The sequence below is a fragment of the Cryptotermes secundus genome, unplaced genomic scaffold (assembly GCF_002891405.2).
Source record: "Cryptotermes secundus unplaced genomic scaffold, Csec_1.0 scaffold215, whole genome shotgun sequence".
Taxonomy (NCBI): Eukaryota; Metazoa; Arthropoda; class Insecta; order Blattodea; family Kalotermitidae; genus Cryptotermes; species Cryptotermes secundus.
The window spans coordinates 489,294-506,751 of NW_019743150.1; the positions used below are offsets into that span (position 1 = coordinate 489,294).

Genomic DNA, 17,458 nt, shown 5'->3' on the forward strand with positions numbered 1-17,458 from the left:
GGAATCTTACCCCCAGTACCATTGACTAGGATGCTAGGTGGTTCTCAGAGCTGGTCCACAGCTTGTGGGGAGAAATATTATTTACCCCTGCCGTGAATCAAACCACGATTTCTAGGACGTCCAGCTCATAACCCTATCAGTACAGTGACTATCTTTTTTAATTCTTCATAATGTTGAAGTTGAACCAATTCTTGGATCAAATAACTACGCAAAGAAGTCCATATGCTGCTGTAGCTTTGTGTCCGGGAGATATCTCCTTCAAATTTCGGTAGGTTTATAGCCCATCCGTAGCTAAATTTTCATAGTTTTCCTCAGTCTCTCCCTGAAAATGTCGAGAGAGTGTAACATATCATGATCGCCCTGTCACATGTCCCTGTCCCTTAACTATCGATTGATTTCTCCTCTCATTCCATCTTACTCAATTGAAACGACTTCATTAAGTAACCTGATAATCGAACACAAAGACGTATATGGCTATGGAGGTAAGATCCTTCCAGGGATACCTTCGTATCCCTGGAAGTAGGTCAACATATGTGGTAAATTTCGATTTATCAAGTGGGAATACTACCCCGGGCACAATAGAGTACAACAAGGACCTCAAGCCCTGACTATCCCCAGGCACAGTAGGGGACAGCAAGAACCTCAAGCCCGGACTTCCCCCAGGCACAAAAGAGGACAGCAACGACCTCAAGCCCGGGCGAATGCCGTACTGAAATTATCTCCGTCGGAAAGCCACTTGTTAGTCCGGGCTGAACTTCCTTTGTGCTGGTTACTAGTAGCAACATTCTACACTATATAGCTTCGAATGATAGCACTGATGAAAAATGATTTGGAAACTTATTTAAAAGAAGCGGTCGGGGACCTGTCGAAATACTATCCTGGAGGGACTGAATAAGACCATAAAAAACCTCAAATCAGGATAATCCTGTTCGAGACGCGAACCGTCTACCTTCCAAACACGAATTCAGAGGGTTACCTCTAGACCACTTCTCTTCGGCTTCTGGACTTCGTGCCGAAAAGGAAATTCTTTGTCTCTGATGGGGATCGAACCTCTGCCATCCAAACAGAAATCAGTCAGGTATAGTAGTGGCCTGTTGAGAGAAATGCGGGCGCTTCTTCCGGGAAAGGAAATCGAGTTATTTTGTACGTCAAAGCGCCGAGAGCAAACCTACTTCGCCACTTGATTAGTATCTGTGTTTCCTCAAACGTTCTGACCTTTGAGTTTCGCCATCATTCTGCAGCTTCTTAATCACCTTTCGGCATCATAAATTCGAAAGGACCACCCTACAATAAATGTAACGTTCCATGATCGTCTCTGTTAATGCAACCGACCCGCTACAAGTTAAGTATACTGACGGATTCAAACAGTAAGTGTGCTGATGGACAGATACAAAGAAATACCCTTTCCATAACAGCACATTAAAATAAGTACAGTCTACACGAAAGGCCTAAGGAAACACTGACATAACAGGACCCCTGAATGTAATTGTTAAGTCGTTTATAATAGTACTACCTTCTGACGCCGTGTAGTCCGTTAGAAGTTCACCGACGTTTAGGTTGAAAGTACTGTCTCCATTTTCAGGGGCAAAAGAAGACAAAGCAACCAACAGGAAAGTATTAGAATAGTTTTTTTTTTTTTGTGGTTCCTTCCTTGGTTTCTCTCTCTTATCCCAAAGATTTCTATGAAAGCTCGGTGACGCTGTCACGATCAAGAAGGTGCACTTCATGGTCAGCTCAGTGAAAACTTCAAAACATGCAAGATATTTCCCGAGGTTTATACTTTGTTCAGCTGTAACCGATGCTGCTTATTCAAATAATCTTGGAGATAAACAAGTAACCGAGCGTCGAAACTGAATGGTTGTGCAGTAGCGTACTTGGTTGAGACAGTATGCTACAAAATGGAAGGTCGCGAGTTCGATTCTCGATGAGGTCATTGAATTTATTTAATTTGCCTAATCCTTCCAGCCGCATTATTGCCCAGGGGTCGACTCAGTCTCTAACAGATATTAGTACCAGGAATCTTCCTGGGGTGTAAAGGGCGGCCGGCGCGTACGGCTGACAACCTCTCCGCCATCTGTGACTCGAATGTCTAGAAAATATGGAAGCCTCGACGTCTCACAAACCTATGGGCCTCCGTGGCCTCTTACAGGGATAGCTTTACGACATCCATAATCTGTGAGCAAAGTGCTGGATTTCCTAATATCAAATCAAATCCTAAGTGAACATGAAGTTCGCAGGAGAGTCCAACAAAAATCGGTCGGCCGGTCGAGCGAGTGAGGCAGTCTACTACCAACTTCTTGCATTCAGCGCGTTTTGATTCGTGGCACGTTCGACAGGCCAATATTCCATACACATTATAATATCCCTCCAACGACAACACAATAAATCTCTGAACAGCTGCTGCGAAGAGAGTTTAAACGTCATTTCGTAGACAACTACTGTCCAGAGCAACTTCTACTGGATTAAATATTCCATTAGTCGCGCTATAATTTTGCCTGTGTTTCTGTATGGGTGTGAAACTTGGTCTCAGATATTAACGGAGGAACCTAGACTGAGGGTGTTTGAGAAAAGGGTGCTGAGGAGAATATTTGGACTGAAGAGACAAGTGGCGGGAGGTTGGAGAAAACTGCATAATGAGGAGCTTCATAATTTGTACTCTTTTCCAAGTTTAATTAGAATAATCAAGTAAAGGAGGATGAGATGGGCAGCGCATGTAGCACGAATGGGGAGAGGAGGAATGCATACAGAATATTGGTGGGAAAGCCAGAAGGAAGACCAAGGCATAGGTGGGTGAACAATATTTAAATGGATTTTAGAGAGACAGGATGGGATAATACTGATTGGATTGAACTGTCTCAGGATATGAACCAGCGGAGGGCTCTTGTGAACACGATAATGAACCTTCGGGTTCCATAAAATACTGGGAAATTTTTGAGTAGCTGCACAATTTGCGGCTTCTCAAGAAGGGCTCAGCTCCATGAGTTGAATGATTAGTCCGCGTTACCTCTGAAATGCCACGTGAAAGTTACGCATTTAAAGGGGTGTTAAGCACGTGAAAAGCAAAGAAAATATTCTGAAGTTAATACGAACTACAGCTGTCATCCATCTCCAAGTGGAATTGAAATTTGGACTAATGATCAGAAGTCTCCTCGTCTTTTCCGAAAAGAAGTCTGAGCTTACTGGTTGTTTTGAAACAGTAAAAGTAGAAGAGTATTCAAATGCATGTGAGTCTGGCCCTATGTCTGAGTTACATGTTCGTCAGATTCCTCACAGTTCCTGGAGGTGTGTCGGTCCATGAACTGTCGTTAGGTATTTTAAGGCAATACCATGACGACAAGTCATGGAGTGGTTACCGTCACACAAACAAATGCTTCTATTCGACTCACGATATGTTTCGGCCCAGACAGGCCATCATCAGGTGATTCGTGAGGAATATATACAAACGATGACGTAATACATATAAATAGGCCGTGCAATAACTGAGGCGGTTAATTTTTTTAATTCGTATAGTGGGGGGTGGAATCCAACTGGGTCTACTCGGCACGTCGGCCACTCATTGGCCTATTGTACCTGCCCCGGGTGATTTTGATGATCGAGAATTTGGTGGAATGAAGATTGGCAGGGGAAACCGAAGTACTCGGAAAAAACCTGCACCAGCGCCACTCTGTCCACCACAAATCCCAACTGACCAGACTCGGGCTTGAACCCGGGCCGCCGTGGTGGGAAGCCAGCGACTAACCGCTATGGCGCAGCCTAGATCAGGCGGTTAGTCGCCGGCTTCCCATCGCGGCGGCCCGGGTCCGAACAAAGGTCAGGTCATGTGGGATTAGTGGTGGACTAAGAGATACTGTGGTAGGATTTCTCCGAGTACTTCGGCTTTCCCCGTGACTGGTACAACAGGCCAAAATAATGACCGACGTACCAAATGGAATCGAAGAAAATTAAATATATATATAAACACTATAGTAGTACTCAGACGGTATAGCAACGGGTAACTGGAAGGCCGGGGTTCTATTCTCGACAAAGGCAAGATTATTCTCTTCACCACAGCCTCCATACCGACTTTTGACCCACTCTAGGGGCTCTTTCAACCAGGATAAAGCGGCCGGGGGGTGAAGCTAACCGCTGATCTCCATCTAGCGCTGAAATCAAGAATATTGGAGCTATACCTGCACTTCCCCTTGCCTCTTCATGGCATAGTGATTAAATTAATTACGCAGAGGAACAATTTTACTTTACTTAAAGACAATGCTAACATAATCTACTTTTTTATTGCTAGTGGGGTGGGACTAAGTCCCTTGCACTGCGGCCACATCTGGCCTATTGTACCAGCCCCAGATGATAGGTGAGGGTGATCGTANATATTTAAGAAGTGTTCTGTTTATTTTTCAAAACAAGTTTCGGAGACTGGATTCTGTCTGCGTCCTCAGGTAAAACCTACTCGGTTGGGCCCCAAGAGATAGAGCTAGTCCCTATCAGACAAACTCCGCATCACGGCTGCAGTAGAAAGGTCTAAAAGTCCGGAGAGAGGGACTAGCTCTATCTATTGGGCCCAACTGACTATTCGCTTAGAGGGGGGTCCACTAGGCACGGCGGCCACTGATTGGCCTATTGTAGCCTGCCCCGGGTGATTATGATGATGGAGAATTTGGTGGAATGAAGATTGGCAGGGGAAACCGAAGTACTCGGAGAAAACCCGCCCCAATGCCACTTTGTCCACCCGGGATCGGACCCGGGCCGCCGCGGTGGGAAGCCAGCGACTAACCGTTTCAGCTATGGCGCGGCCTGCCCAAATGAGTAGGTTTTACCTGAGGACGCAGACAGAATCCAGTCTCCGAAACGTGTTTTGAAAAATAAACAGGACACTTTTTAAATAAAGACAAGACGATGGATAATGTCCAAAAACATGATACCTGTAGCAATGTACCATCGTCACAAAGTTTTAGAACTTATTTACTAAAGGTTCGGCCAAACAGAGCGCTACGCTATGTTCGCTACGTACGCTACATACGCTGTGTACACTCTGCGACGCAGCTAACATCGGGAACATAGCCTACGAAGCGTGCGGAAGTCTGTGTGGCCAGTCACATTGGCAATAAAGGGAGATATTTTTCTGTTCGTATAGCGAACATAGCGTACGTAGCGTGCGTCACGTACGTAGCACTCTGTGTGGCCGAACCTTAAGAGACTGCATTTGATAGTTTTCTTTCATCTCTGTCACCATGACCTGAGGACGCTGTTAGCTACTAGACAATAAAACCCAGCAACTCAGTGAAAATGTTTTCTTCTCAGATTTCGACAACAGCAGCCATTCAAAAAGATCGCTCATAGAATCACTACCTTGCTGTAATCTCTCAGATCTAAACACGTTAAGAACAACAAAAGACATGAACTAAGGTGGAAGTAAATTCCCTGCTTTCGAACAGTGTCATCGAAGCCCATATCAAAGCCTCAGTAAAGACGACAGGAGGACAGGGAGACAAACATCTATGTGCCATTACCAAAAGTCCAATATCCAGTAAAAATGTAAAGTTGTTCCTGTGCTTAACTATTTACGCTCCACGCCATTAAAACTTCTGGGTTTGTGGATGTAAAGATCCAAGTTTTCTTGACCTCCACAACAGTTGCAGGTGAGTGGTCAGCTTAGCGCCCAGGCAGCTTTACCCCCAGGGGAAGATCCCCCGGTACCCATTGGATAAGAGTCTGGGTGGGCCCTAGAACTACTCTGGATGACATTGAGACGAGAAAAAATCTTTACCCTACCGGGACTCGAACACCGTACATGCTATTCTGAAAAAGAAGACCCACTGACATATGTCTAAGAGATTAATAGACTAAATCAATCTAAATATTTTATTATTTTATTAACGTGTTCAATTAAATTTTGTATGGGTGTGAAACTTGGTCTCTGACATTAAAGGAAGAAAATAGAAGGTATTTGAGTACAGGGTGCTGAGATGAATACGTGGACCGAAAAGGGATATAAAATAGTTGCAGGCTAGAGAGAATTACATAATGAGGAGCTTCATAACTCATACTGTTCAACAAATAGAATGATCAAGTGAAGGAGGATGAGACAGGTAAGGCATGTAGCATGCATGAGAAGAGGAATCCATACAGGGTTTTGATGGAACACGACTTTCTAGTTTTAATCAATTAAACTTAAAACGTCGACGAATGATAATCGAATGTCAATTTTATTCGTGTACTGACTCATGAATAATGATAGGCCTATATTTCCTGATGATTGTCCCACTGTTGATCGAAACATGTCAAGTGAACTAGCACGGAAATTTGTTTGGTGCATGGTATTCACAAGTCAAGGAGGATGAAGTGGGCAAGGCATGTAGCACGAATGGTGAGAAGAGGAATGTATAGAGGATATTAGTGGAAAAGCCAGAAGGAAAGAGACAACTGGGAAAACCAAGACGTAGGTGGGTGGACAATATTAAAATGGATGTTACAGAAATAGAATGGGATGGTATGGATTGGATTGATCTGACTCAGGATGGTTACCGGTGGAGGGCTCTTGTGAACATGGTAATGAACCTTCTGGTTCCATAAAATGATGGGAAATTCTTGAGTAGCAGTACAATTGTTGACTTCTCAAGAAGGGCTCAGCTCCAAGAGTAGTCACGCCAACTGGAACATTGACTAAGTGTTACGAAAAAAAAAAATAATATTTATTCATTACGCTGATTATGGGGGAAGTAAAGTAAGTCTGTAGGCATACAACCAAACTCCATGGCGACCGCCGCTTGTCGGCGAAATTAGTGCCAACTTTTGCGGATAGAGGGGTGTCACGTGGTCAGAGCAACGGATCCCCATTGCAGTTAATCTCGGTTTTCTAGACCGGAGCCGCTATTTCCTTCAAATAGCTCCTCGATTATCCTCACGAGGCTGAGTAGACTCCGTTCCAGAACCGCTACTTCTCAAAAAATCTGGCAGCGCCGGAAATCGAACCCGGGACCTCTAGATCTGTATCCAGAAACTCTGACCGCTAGACCATAGAGGCGGTCTCTTAATCTATACTACGTCCAGTACTCGAACGAGGGTGCGTCATCGTCAGTTTGTAACGTAGATCGTTACGTCATCAGTAGAAAGTTACTAGAGTCTGTGTTAAATACACGTATACCAGTATTACAGGTATTCCTAAGCCGATGGGAAATACAAACTTTCTGAAGCAGAACATTCTCATACAAGCTTTCCTGCAAGAGGCATGGCATTTCCACTTTCGTGAGCAGATGGGCTTTACCTGTGGACATGTTTACGCGGCATCACGGGAAAATTTATGTTATCGCTTAATTAAATCTCATGTTACCAAATGAACCTTCAGAAATCCAGAATGTTACGCATCGACTATTTCTAAGGTACGCCATTTAGAGCACGCGTTGTCGACCTTGTAGAAAACCTCAAGTTATTTAACTGTTCTATTAATACAAGTTATTGAACATAAGTAAACAACAGACTGAAACATGTCCAAGAAGCGTTTTAGGAAACAGCACGCCGCAGTTCAGAATGACATCTAACAAACCGGCTCAGATAATAACCGGCCATATTACTGTCAGCAGAATCAGTTTATTCGATTGTCTTGTGCGAATATCCAACGACGCCGTTGGCAAACAAGACTATAGTGACTGGAATGATTAGGTGACATCGAATAACTAATTTGTGGAGCTGAGGACTTCTAGAGAAGCCATCAGTCGCTCAGCTACTCAAGAATTTGCCCAATATTTCATGGAACAACATCCTCCATTGGTATCTGTTCTGAGCAGCATCTATCCATTCCATACAACCCCATTCTATGCCTCCAATATCCATCTTATTATTATCCTCCCACCTACGTCTTGGTCTTCTTAGTCGTCTATTTCCTTCTGGCTTTGAAACCAAAATTCTTAATGACTTCCTCTTCTTCCCCATGCGTCCTACATGTCCTGCCCACCTCATCCTCCTTGATTTGATCATTCTAATTGTACTTGGAGAAGAGTACAAGTTATGAAGCTCCTCATTATGCAGTTTTTTCCGACCTCCTGTCACTTCATCTCTCGTCGGTCCAAATATTCTCCTCAGCACCCTGTTCTCAAACACCCTCAGTCTTTGTAAGTTTTGAGCTACTGCTCTCTGTATTCGCATCGCGATACACCTGCCCTAAAGATGGAGGCGATACGTTCCTCCGAAACGTCGGTTAAAACCAAGAATACACGGCGCCAGATCCCACAAGACGACTTTCTTCACCCTCAGTCTTTGTTCCTCCCTTAACATCAGAGACAAGTTTCACACCTATACAGAACCACACACAAAATTATAGTTTTGTACATTCTAATTTTTATGTTTTTGAACAGCAGATGAGAAGACAAAACACTGAGGGTGTTTGAGAACAGGGTGTTGAGAAGAATATTTGGACCGAAGAGAGATGAAGTGACAGGAAGTTGGAGAAAACTGCATAATGAGGAGCTTCATAACTTGTACTCTCCTCCAAGTATAATTAGAATGATCAAGTCAAGGAACATGAGGTGGGCAGGGCATGTAGCACGAATGGGAAGAAGAGGATACTGGTGGGAAAGCCAGAAGGAAAGAGACCACTGGGAAGAACAAGGCGTAAGTGGGTGGACAATATTAAAATGGATTTTAGAGAGATAGATGGGATGGTATGGATTTGATTGATCTGTCTCAGGATAGGGACCAGTGGAGGGCTCTTGTGAACATGGTAATGAACCTTCGGGTTCCGTAAAATACTGGGAAATCTTGAGTAGCTGTAGATTTGGCTTCTCCTCAAGAAGGGCTCAGCTCCATAAGTAAGTAATACTGGAAACCTCCTCAAGGTTCTGGTCCCCTGAGCGCAACACCGTTACCTGATAGATGGACACTAATGTTTCGGAAGTATTTCTTCCCTCCATTTTACCCACAGCAGGTACTCAGTCTCCGGGTCGAAACACGATCCAAGAACCTCCTGAATAGAGAGTGCTACCCACTAGACAATTGCTTTCAGTATTCTCAGAGATAGACGAATCTGACCTCTCTATTACGCCTTCATTCTAGGTAGTCTGTACAAAGAACGCATTAAAGGCCTCTGCTGAGTCAGAGCAGCAGTTTAAGCACGTCCATTCATCATTCGCTTTAATTTCCACTTCAAGTTCTTCCGTCTAGCGAAGCGGCAGAACCACTTGCTCTAGGTCGGTCATTGACTGATTTCCCCCTCAAAACAAACACGACACAGAGTGACCTTACCACAGAACTTCGCGCGGTGAGGAGTTCCCAGACCTTACTGATATTACTAATGTTTCTCACATCACTGTGAAAATGTTAAAGTAGCATTAAAGATGAGTTAATGTATATTACTCACAGACAGAACTAAATTCCTTCTTTTGGTGCGTTCGCAACCAAAACTGGAGGCGGGACAGTGCAGTCGGTACAGTGACTAGGTTATGGGTTCGACGACCGATGAATCTGTTCTTCAAGCCATTGAAGTAATCCTATGAAACACATACACAAAAAAAGTGAACAACGCCAGAGGCAAATGATTTCATTATTTCCTTGCTTTTGTCACGTACATCTTATGTAGATACTTACCTTTCCACATAGAGGTAAACCTGATTCTCAGCTTGTGAATGGAAGTGGTGGCCAGAAGGCAGAAAAGTAAGTGCAAACCAGAAGTCCCACATATCCAACAAGGGACTTCTCTGTAGCTAACAAACCATCGTATTAATTATGTACTGTTATTTCAATATCTTGGGACATTAAACTTGACATATTATATTTCAGCATCCCGTTGCATTGTACATTATCCTTATTATTATTGCACCCGTCAATAATGCAACAGTATTTTCTTAAATATAAAAGACATCTAAAATATGTTTCTCATTATAAGTGCAACTTTAATACTTTACGATTTTTTTAAAATCATACAATGTCATTAAGACACTAAAAGTGATCTTCACATTACTAAAATGCCTCTCGTTTCTTCTCACTTTATAACATGTTTCAGCCGCACATGGACCGTCATCAGAGAATTTTCCTTTTACTTCTGGGGAGACCACTGCATTGTTCATTTGTCTATCGTCTTTCTTTTTCCTTGGCACTACAGCCCCAGTGGGCCTAGGCCTACCTCCATGAACTTCTCCGTTCACTTCGGTTTTTCTAGATCTTACACATTCGGTAGGACTCCTTGGGCGGGTGATCAGCTCGTGGCAAGGCCTCTACCTGTACATAAACACAGAAAACCGCACAGAAACATCCATGCCCTGAGTAGGATTCGAACCCACGGTCCCGTTTTCCGAGCGAGCGAAGACAGTACAGGCCTTAGACCGCTCGGCTACCGTGACCGGCAGTGTATAAGAATAATATAGAAGAATTCAGTCCGTACCTCACAGGAAACAGATCCGAACCCACGGTCCCGGTTTCCAAGAGAGCGAAGACAGTACATGCCTTAGACCGTTCGGCTACCGTGAACGGCTGTCTATCGTCTATCTATTTTAGATGTCTTTTATATTTCAAGAAAATATTGTTGCATTATTGACGGGTGCTTTAATAATAAGGATAATTAAACTTGATGATTATTTCGGTTAAAAAATAAAATGATCCCTTCGAATTTGTAGATTTTATCTGTTAATAAAACGTTACGTCATAATCATCAGGCTTTAGTGAACTCGCTGGCCACTAGGAAGCAAGGAATATCCGGAGGAAGTAGCACACGGGCAGCAACTATAACAACAAAGGAGTTTAGTATAATTAATTCTGAAAGTTAGAAGAATGCAGTACTTACCGGTCAATTATTTTCTTTCATGCGCCTCTTGATTTTCTTCAGTCAGATAGTGTGAAATTCGAAAGAACAAATATTGGTTTGACAAGCTACGTTCCTCAACATCCACGTTGAACAAAGCCTTCAGTTTGAAATACCATTTCTTCTTTGAAGTTAAAAGACGAGATAAAATGTCCAACTCAATAAAAAGAAATATCACGGTTTCTACGGGTATTGCAAGCAAAATCAATTACAACCAATTCGAAATTACTTCCGAAGTTAATCGACAAATAAAGTTTGTGTTCTTAGGTCGCTGCAAATGTATCGCGTGCCGGCCAGTTCCGCTCCAAAACACAGACCTCTTTTGCGAATTTCGTGGAATTTTTATGTTTGTGTTTGAATGGAGGAAAGTTGTCATCACTTATTCTCTTATAACCTTACGCAAATATGACAAATCGAAGAAACAGAAACATGAAAAAATCAAACAACACAGCCATTTTTATAATTCAGTAAAACTCGACATTATTAAAAGGCAACAGTTGAGACGTCAAAGAATATCTTCAGGCCTAACACTCCATTAGAACATATAGAATTATACTTTAATTGTTGGGTTTAATACATTACATTACATTTATTACATTCATCTGTTTTCCAACAAAGAACAATGTACAACAATGTGTATATGTTAATATTTCTTTGCGATTACAACAATCAACAGGTCTGTTTTTGCTCAAATCTTCTTGGTGCTATGCAGTTATATATTCAATGCACGTGAAGAAAAATAATAAAATGTCTAACTAAGAAAATCGATGTTCAACAGCATCTCCAGAAACTGTGCCTCTGATTGGACAGTCACAGCTTCACTGCGAGAGCTGTGTACGGGATTCCAAAATTCTTCCAAAGATATTAACCATGAAGTTGGCAAACGATATATTTGCTGAACACTCCACGCAGCGTATTCCCGAAAACTAGAAGTCTCGCATCAAAATAAAAGTAGCGTACTAAAAAAAATCATACAGGCGAGAATTAACAGCAAATCAATTAGGGTATCCTGCGTAATTCTTAAGCCACTATTTAAGTATACTGTACATAGCTTTTGATAAAATTTTAAAGTTAAATTAGTTATGATGTGTTCGTCTTATTTTATATAATATTCACACATTCTGGCATTTCATTTAAATTGATTATTTCCATAAGTCACAAAACCCATAAACACTATTCTGAACTTACATAATATAAAATAATAATATAAATCATTTTCTTCGAACTGCATTTAATTTTAAATTGCTGACCGTATTTCATAATAAGTTATTAAATATAAACATGACGCCCCACTCCAGACAGGTGTTAATTTCAAAGATAGCGATATAGCGCGAGATTTTTAAATTTCGATCATTTTGTAGTCGCTGAGAGAGATTTATTTCAATATCTTAAAACCATTCTGTTCGTGTCCACCATGCATTCGTCAACCCTGTCGTATAAGAAAATACACATAATAAAACTGAAACCTTCCAAACAAAAGTCGCATTTTACCACATGAAGACTGGCTAACAGGTTACGCGAAGAAGGGTTAATTGTGCATAAAAAGCTAATTCATAAAATCCACCTTTAATTTTATTTTAGGCACCTAACTTAAGGTGGAGAACCGAGACCAAAATCATCCTACAGATTAATAACGTTAATAATAAAAAATATGATATTCACGTTGTTTTCAAATTGACTTTAACCTAAGCCTTGCGTCATGGTGGCTACTGTTACGGTAATATGTTATTATCATGACCGACATGATAAAGCTCTGTTGAAAGTTTGGTGTACCTGATTTGGTGCAAGTACTCAGCCCATCCTTCTGTAGATGGGCCCTCAATCACTAAGTGTTCAGTTAGCAGTATTTAGAACAGATACACTTACGGTCTGTGTGTCGCTCCTGTTGGTGGGTCCCAGGTTCGAAGTCCGACCTCGCTGGAACGTGTCAGCCGTTGATAAGATCCTATGTTGAATCCTTCACTTCATAATTTCACTACACACGCTAATACCAAGAAGCATTCACGCGAGAGAACAGTCTTTGGTAATTCGCTGATAAAACATTTCATATTTCAGCATATCAACACTGATCGATCACTGAAGAGTTCACATTTATAAAGTTGCGTCACAAGTGTTAAGAAAAGTACTACATGTTTTCGGAATATCAACATGTAGAGTTCCATGGAACATTCTAAATGACCATTATTGTTTATGGAATAACTTATCATCTGCAGAATTTCACCATTTTTACCTAATAAACTGACTGCGCGCTTTCAAAACAGAACACAACAAAATGCATATCCCATAATTATAAAGCTTCATAAAATGAAACGCGCAATCAACTGGGGTTTGCCTTCCACTGCCTCACTTTGTCTGCACATCCACTTTTACTGTTGCAACTCATAATTTGTTAAGTTTTGGGGTGGAAGTGAAGAATAAAATAGGACAAGGGTTCCGTAAAAATTTTAACGGGCACCTTAAATACCCGAAGAGTCGAAACTGTTCAGTCGGTATAACGATAGGCTAAGAGATGAACGACTGGGGTTCAATTCTCGGCAGGAGCAAAATTTATCTCTTCTCCATAGCGTCCAAACTGCCTCTAAGGTCACCCAGCCTCCTATCCAATGAATACTGAGGCCGATTTCCCCAGGGGTAAAGCGGCAGGAGAGTGAAACTGTCAATTCACCTCCATCTAAGACCGAAGTCAAGAATGTCTGAGCTATACCTCCACTCCCCAGATATCTTTATGACCTAGTGCTTAATTAATTAAGCACAGGACAAATTTTGCCTTTATCTTGAATACCCTGCTTCAGAATTTCAACATTGTCTTACTTACTTTCCACTGCGATACAGAAGCCTGTGAAATAGCCGATAATTTTGTTAAGTATGGAAATATAAGTGAAGTAGTAACTGTTAACAGAATTACAAGCTCCACTTATTTTAACGGAAAATAAATTACATTGAAATAATACTTCCTTTCTGTGCAGATGAACAATATTTGTTAATTATACATACATACTGCTCAAAATTTGATTCAGGAGGAAATTAAGAGGAGACTGAATTTGGGCAATGCTTGCTGCCATTCAGTTCCGACCCTTTTGTCTTCTCGTCTGTTCTCTAAAAACGTTAAAATTACAGCACACAAAACTATAATTTTGCTCTGGTTTTGTATGGCTGTATAACTTGGTCTCTGACATTAAGCGAGGAACATAGACTGAGGGTGTTTGAGAACAGGGTGCTGAGGAGAATATTTGGACCGAAGAGGGATGAAGTGACAGGAGGTTGGAGAAAACTACATAATGAGGAACTTCATAACTTGTACTATTCGCCATGAATAATTAGAATGATCAAGTCAAGGTGGATGAGGTGTGAAGGGCATGTAGCACGAAAGGGGGAAGAGGAATGCATATAGGATACTGGTAGGAAAGCCAGACCAGAGACCACTGGAAAGACTAAGACACAGGTGGGTGGATAAGATTAAAATGAATCTTCAAGAGATAGGATGGTGGTGGTATGGACTGGATTTATCTGGCTCAGCATAGGGACCAGTGGAAGGCTCTTGTGTACACGGTAATGAACCCTAGGGTTCCGTAAAATGCTTGGAAATTCTTAAATATCTACATAACTGGCGGCGTCTCAAGGACTCAGCTCCAAGAAGTTAGATAGTTAATTCAAGTTAATTCAGAACGCCTTCATTGCGAAACAGTAGCAGAAAACAGATGAAATTAAAATCAGACTGAATCAGCTGAATCAATTAACTACATAAATTACATTTAGCAAATATATTTGAGTTGACCTGCCTGTATGAAATAGCCTACTTGAGCTGTAGCCGAATAGATGGTAGAATAATTAGGTGACAATAATAATAACAATAATAATGTCTACCCAGGAAGAAAATTATTCAAATTGTAGATAAAGAAATAATCCTACAAACAACTAAGAACTTAACTACAGACCACTCTTCAAAAGTCGCCAAGTTGTTCATCTACTCGAGAAAGTCTTTTGCTGTTTTGATGAGCTCCTAAGACCAGATACGTCATGAGATTCATGTTTTTTCTTCATTGTCTAGCAATATTAATATAAGTCTACTGTGCCAAACATAGATTTCATGTAGGATACCAACAGCGTCCAGTGATCTAAGTTTTACTGAAAATATAGGATCTTCTGAAATATATTCAGAATGAGTATGTTCTACATATATAATATTCAAGGTCTAAATTTTACATCATGTTTCTGGCCACTGAACAGAAACAAAAAAGTGTGGAAGGACAGGTATAAACCTGCAGTAAAGAACTTAAATCTTGATTCGGAGCAATTACCTATAGCAATAAAAGATTTAATGAGATGAGTTCACATATTTCACGTTTACTTACTTACTTTCTTACTTATTCACGGAGCTCAGCCCTTCTTGAGGAGCCGCCAATTCTGCAGGAACTCAAGAATTTCCCAGCATTTTATGGAACCCGAAGGTTCATTACCGTGTTCACAAGAGCCCTCCACTGGGCCCTATCCTGAGCCAGATCAATCAAATCCACCCTATCTCTCGAAGATCCATTTTAATTTTGTCCACCACCTACGCCTTGGTTTTACCAGTGGTATCTTTCCTTCTGGCTTTCCCACCAATATCCTATATGCATTCCTCGTCTCACCATTCGTGTTACATGCCCTACCCACCTCATCCTCCTTGACTTCATCATTCTAATTATACTTGGAGAAGAGTACAAGTTATGAAGCTCCTCATTATGCAGTTTTCTCCAACACATATTTCATGCTATGAAGAAAAAAGAATGTGATTATTGCATTATAATATCTGCAAAAAAAAAGCATGTAGGAAAAGCCCTCTTGGAAGATCGTGAAAGAGATGGGAGGGTAACATTAAAATGTAGCTCGGGCTGTAATGTGGCTTCAACTTAGTCAAAACCATGCCAGACTGCACTTTTTTATTATCGGTGCTGAAACTTAGGGTTCTATAAAGCTAGAATGCTGATTAAAAGATATGGGTCAAACTGTATGAAATACTTTTAAACTTAAAAAGTTATATATGGACAAAAGGCGTTTGAAGTTTTCAAGTAAAGTTTGGTTCATAATAATGTTGATAGTAGCAATATTAACTAACCTCAGAAACCTGTCACAAACATTTTTCGGGAATTATCATTCATAAAATGAAATATTAAAAAAAATAATAATAAAAATTCAGATCACTGCCTTAGAAAGAAAATATTTCTACAAATTACATGGCTTATTCAGAGTATAATTCTACCCTATTGTTTCATTTTTCATTCTAATACATCTTTATCCGATGGTAACATTAGACAAAATGGTTCACACATAACAAGAAAAGTCTTATCATCTTAAATGGATATAAGAGATTTCATTTTCCTGAAATGATATTCTTCATTTATTTAACACTGTTAGGGATCAAATTATTATAGCGTCGAACGTTGGATAATTAATAAATAACAAAACAGAAATGATGTGGAAGAAACGGTGTCATACTATTTCAAGATGCTATCCCAGCATTCTCCTTGAGGAACTGTGAGAAACTGCAAAATTACCCCTGTCAGGATGATCGACCCGGCAGACATTCTAACACTTCAGCTCCCAAATACAATCCAATTTACTCGGTTTGAAGAATAAGAAAATCAGTTTAAAAAAATTATTATATGACTGTATTTACTAGTCCCCCTTACATTTGTTTATTACTTAAAACTGTTGGGGCGTGGAAGGAAACTAGCAACCGCAATGCAACTGCAATTTCCGAGAACTGTTATCAGTCTACATTTGCGCTGCTCCATTCAATAACAAGTGTTCAACTCAGGCTGATAACAGTTCTCGGAAATTGCAGTTGAACTGCGGTTGCCAGTTCCCTGGCGTACCCTCGCCTTTATAAAAATTAATTCTTTAATATTTCACGGCACAGTATGAACATGTACGATTTATTCTTGTAGAATAACTAGTAACTAAAGGAACACTCTCAACATGGTGATATGTGGAAGGCGAAAAACGAAAGAAGCTTGTGCTAAATCTTATTATGGAAAGGAATAATACCTTACGTAGAAGGTATGTGGTTTTTTACTCTACATAATACGTTTATCGGATGATGAAATTAAGCAGACAAGCAGATTTCAACTGTACAACGAATGTTTTATGTTGCTTCTATAACTTACCGAGCCATTTTGATCGATGGATAACATAACTTTCAAATTTCTCCATATCTTTTCATAACAATTTTCTCACAGTAAATTAATATTAACAGTTAATGTTAATGAAATCAGAAACGCAACTTACAGCAATAAACACAGCTTATAACACATATAAAATACACAAACATATCACAGACGTAAGAACCAAGCATCGCACAGCTCCTCCTTGGGAATGTAACTGCGTGATGTATGACATCATCGGTTGTTCGATAGTCGATCAGCAGTGGCTCGAATTAGCGCGCAGAATTATATCGAAACAATCCGTAGTCAACTTTCACACCCTCAGCAACGACACGGGTTTTCTTAGCGCGTTTCATAACCTGCTTTATGATTTCACTACGTCTGACACATGAAAATCGCCTTATTTTGTACAGCGTGCTTCGTAATTTCATGTGAGTTGCGGAAGTAAATATCTAAGATATTTTTTCAGCCACTTAACGCTTCTTATAATCAGAATATTCTTTGTCTTTATCTTGAATTAAAAAGAATACTTATT

General features: G+C 40.7%; 1 protein-coding gene across 7 annotated transcripts in view; it reads right to left on the reverse strand.

Annotated features, from left to right (window-relative positions):
- The window catches only part of LOC111873802, a 291,936-nt gene extending 274,795 nt beyond the window's left edge, over positions 1–17,141 (reverse strand). Inside the window, exons 1-2 of one of the 7 annotated variants that reach the window (XM_023868781.2) lie at positions 16,927–17,141; positions 12,647–12,950 (exon numbers count right to left, since the gene is read on the reverse strand). Coding sequence is in view for 1 of the 7 variants with exons in the window: in XM_033755224.1 (XP_033611115.1) it covers positions 16,927–16,934 (8 nt within the window). In the remaining 6 variants the exon portion in view is untranslated. Of the gene's footprint in view, positions 1–12,646; positions 13,328–16,926 lie in introns of those variants that run through there. The other 6 variants (XM_033755226.1, XM_023868780.2, XM_033755225.1 and 3 more) reach the window with 6 other exon arrangements.
- Positions 17,142–17,458: the final 317 nt, after the last annotated feature.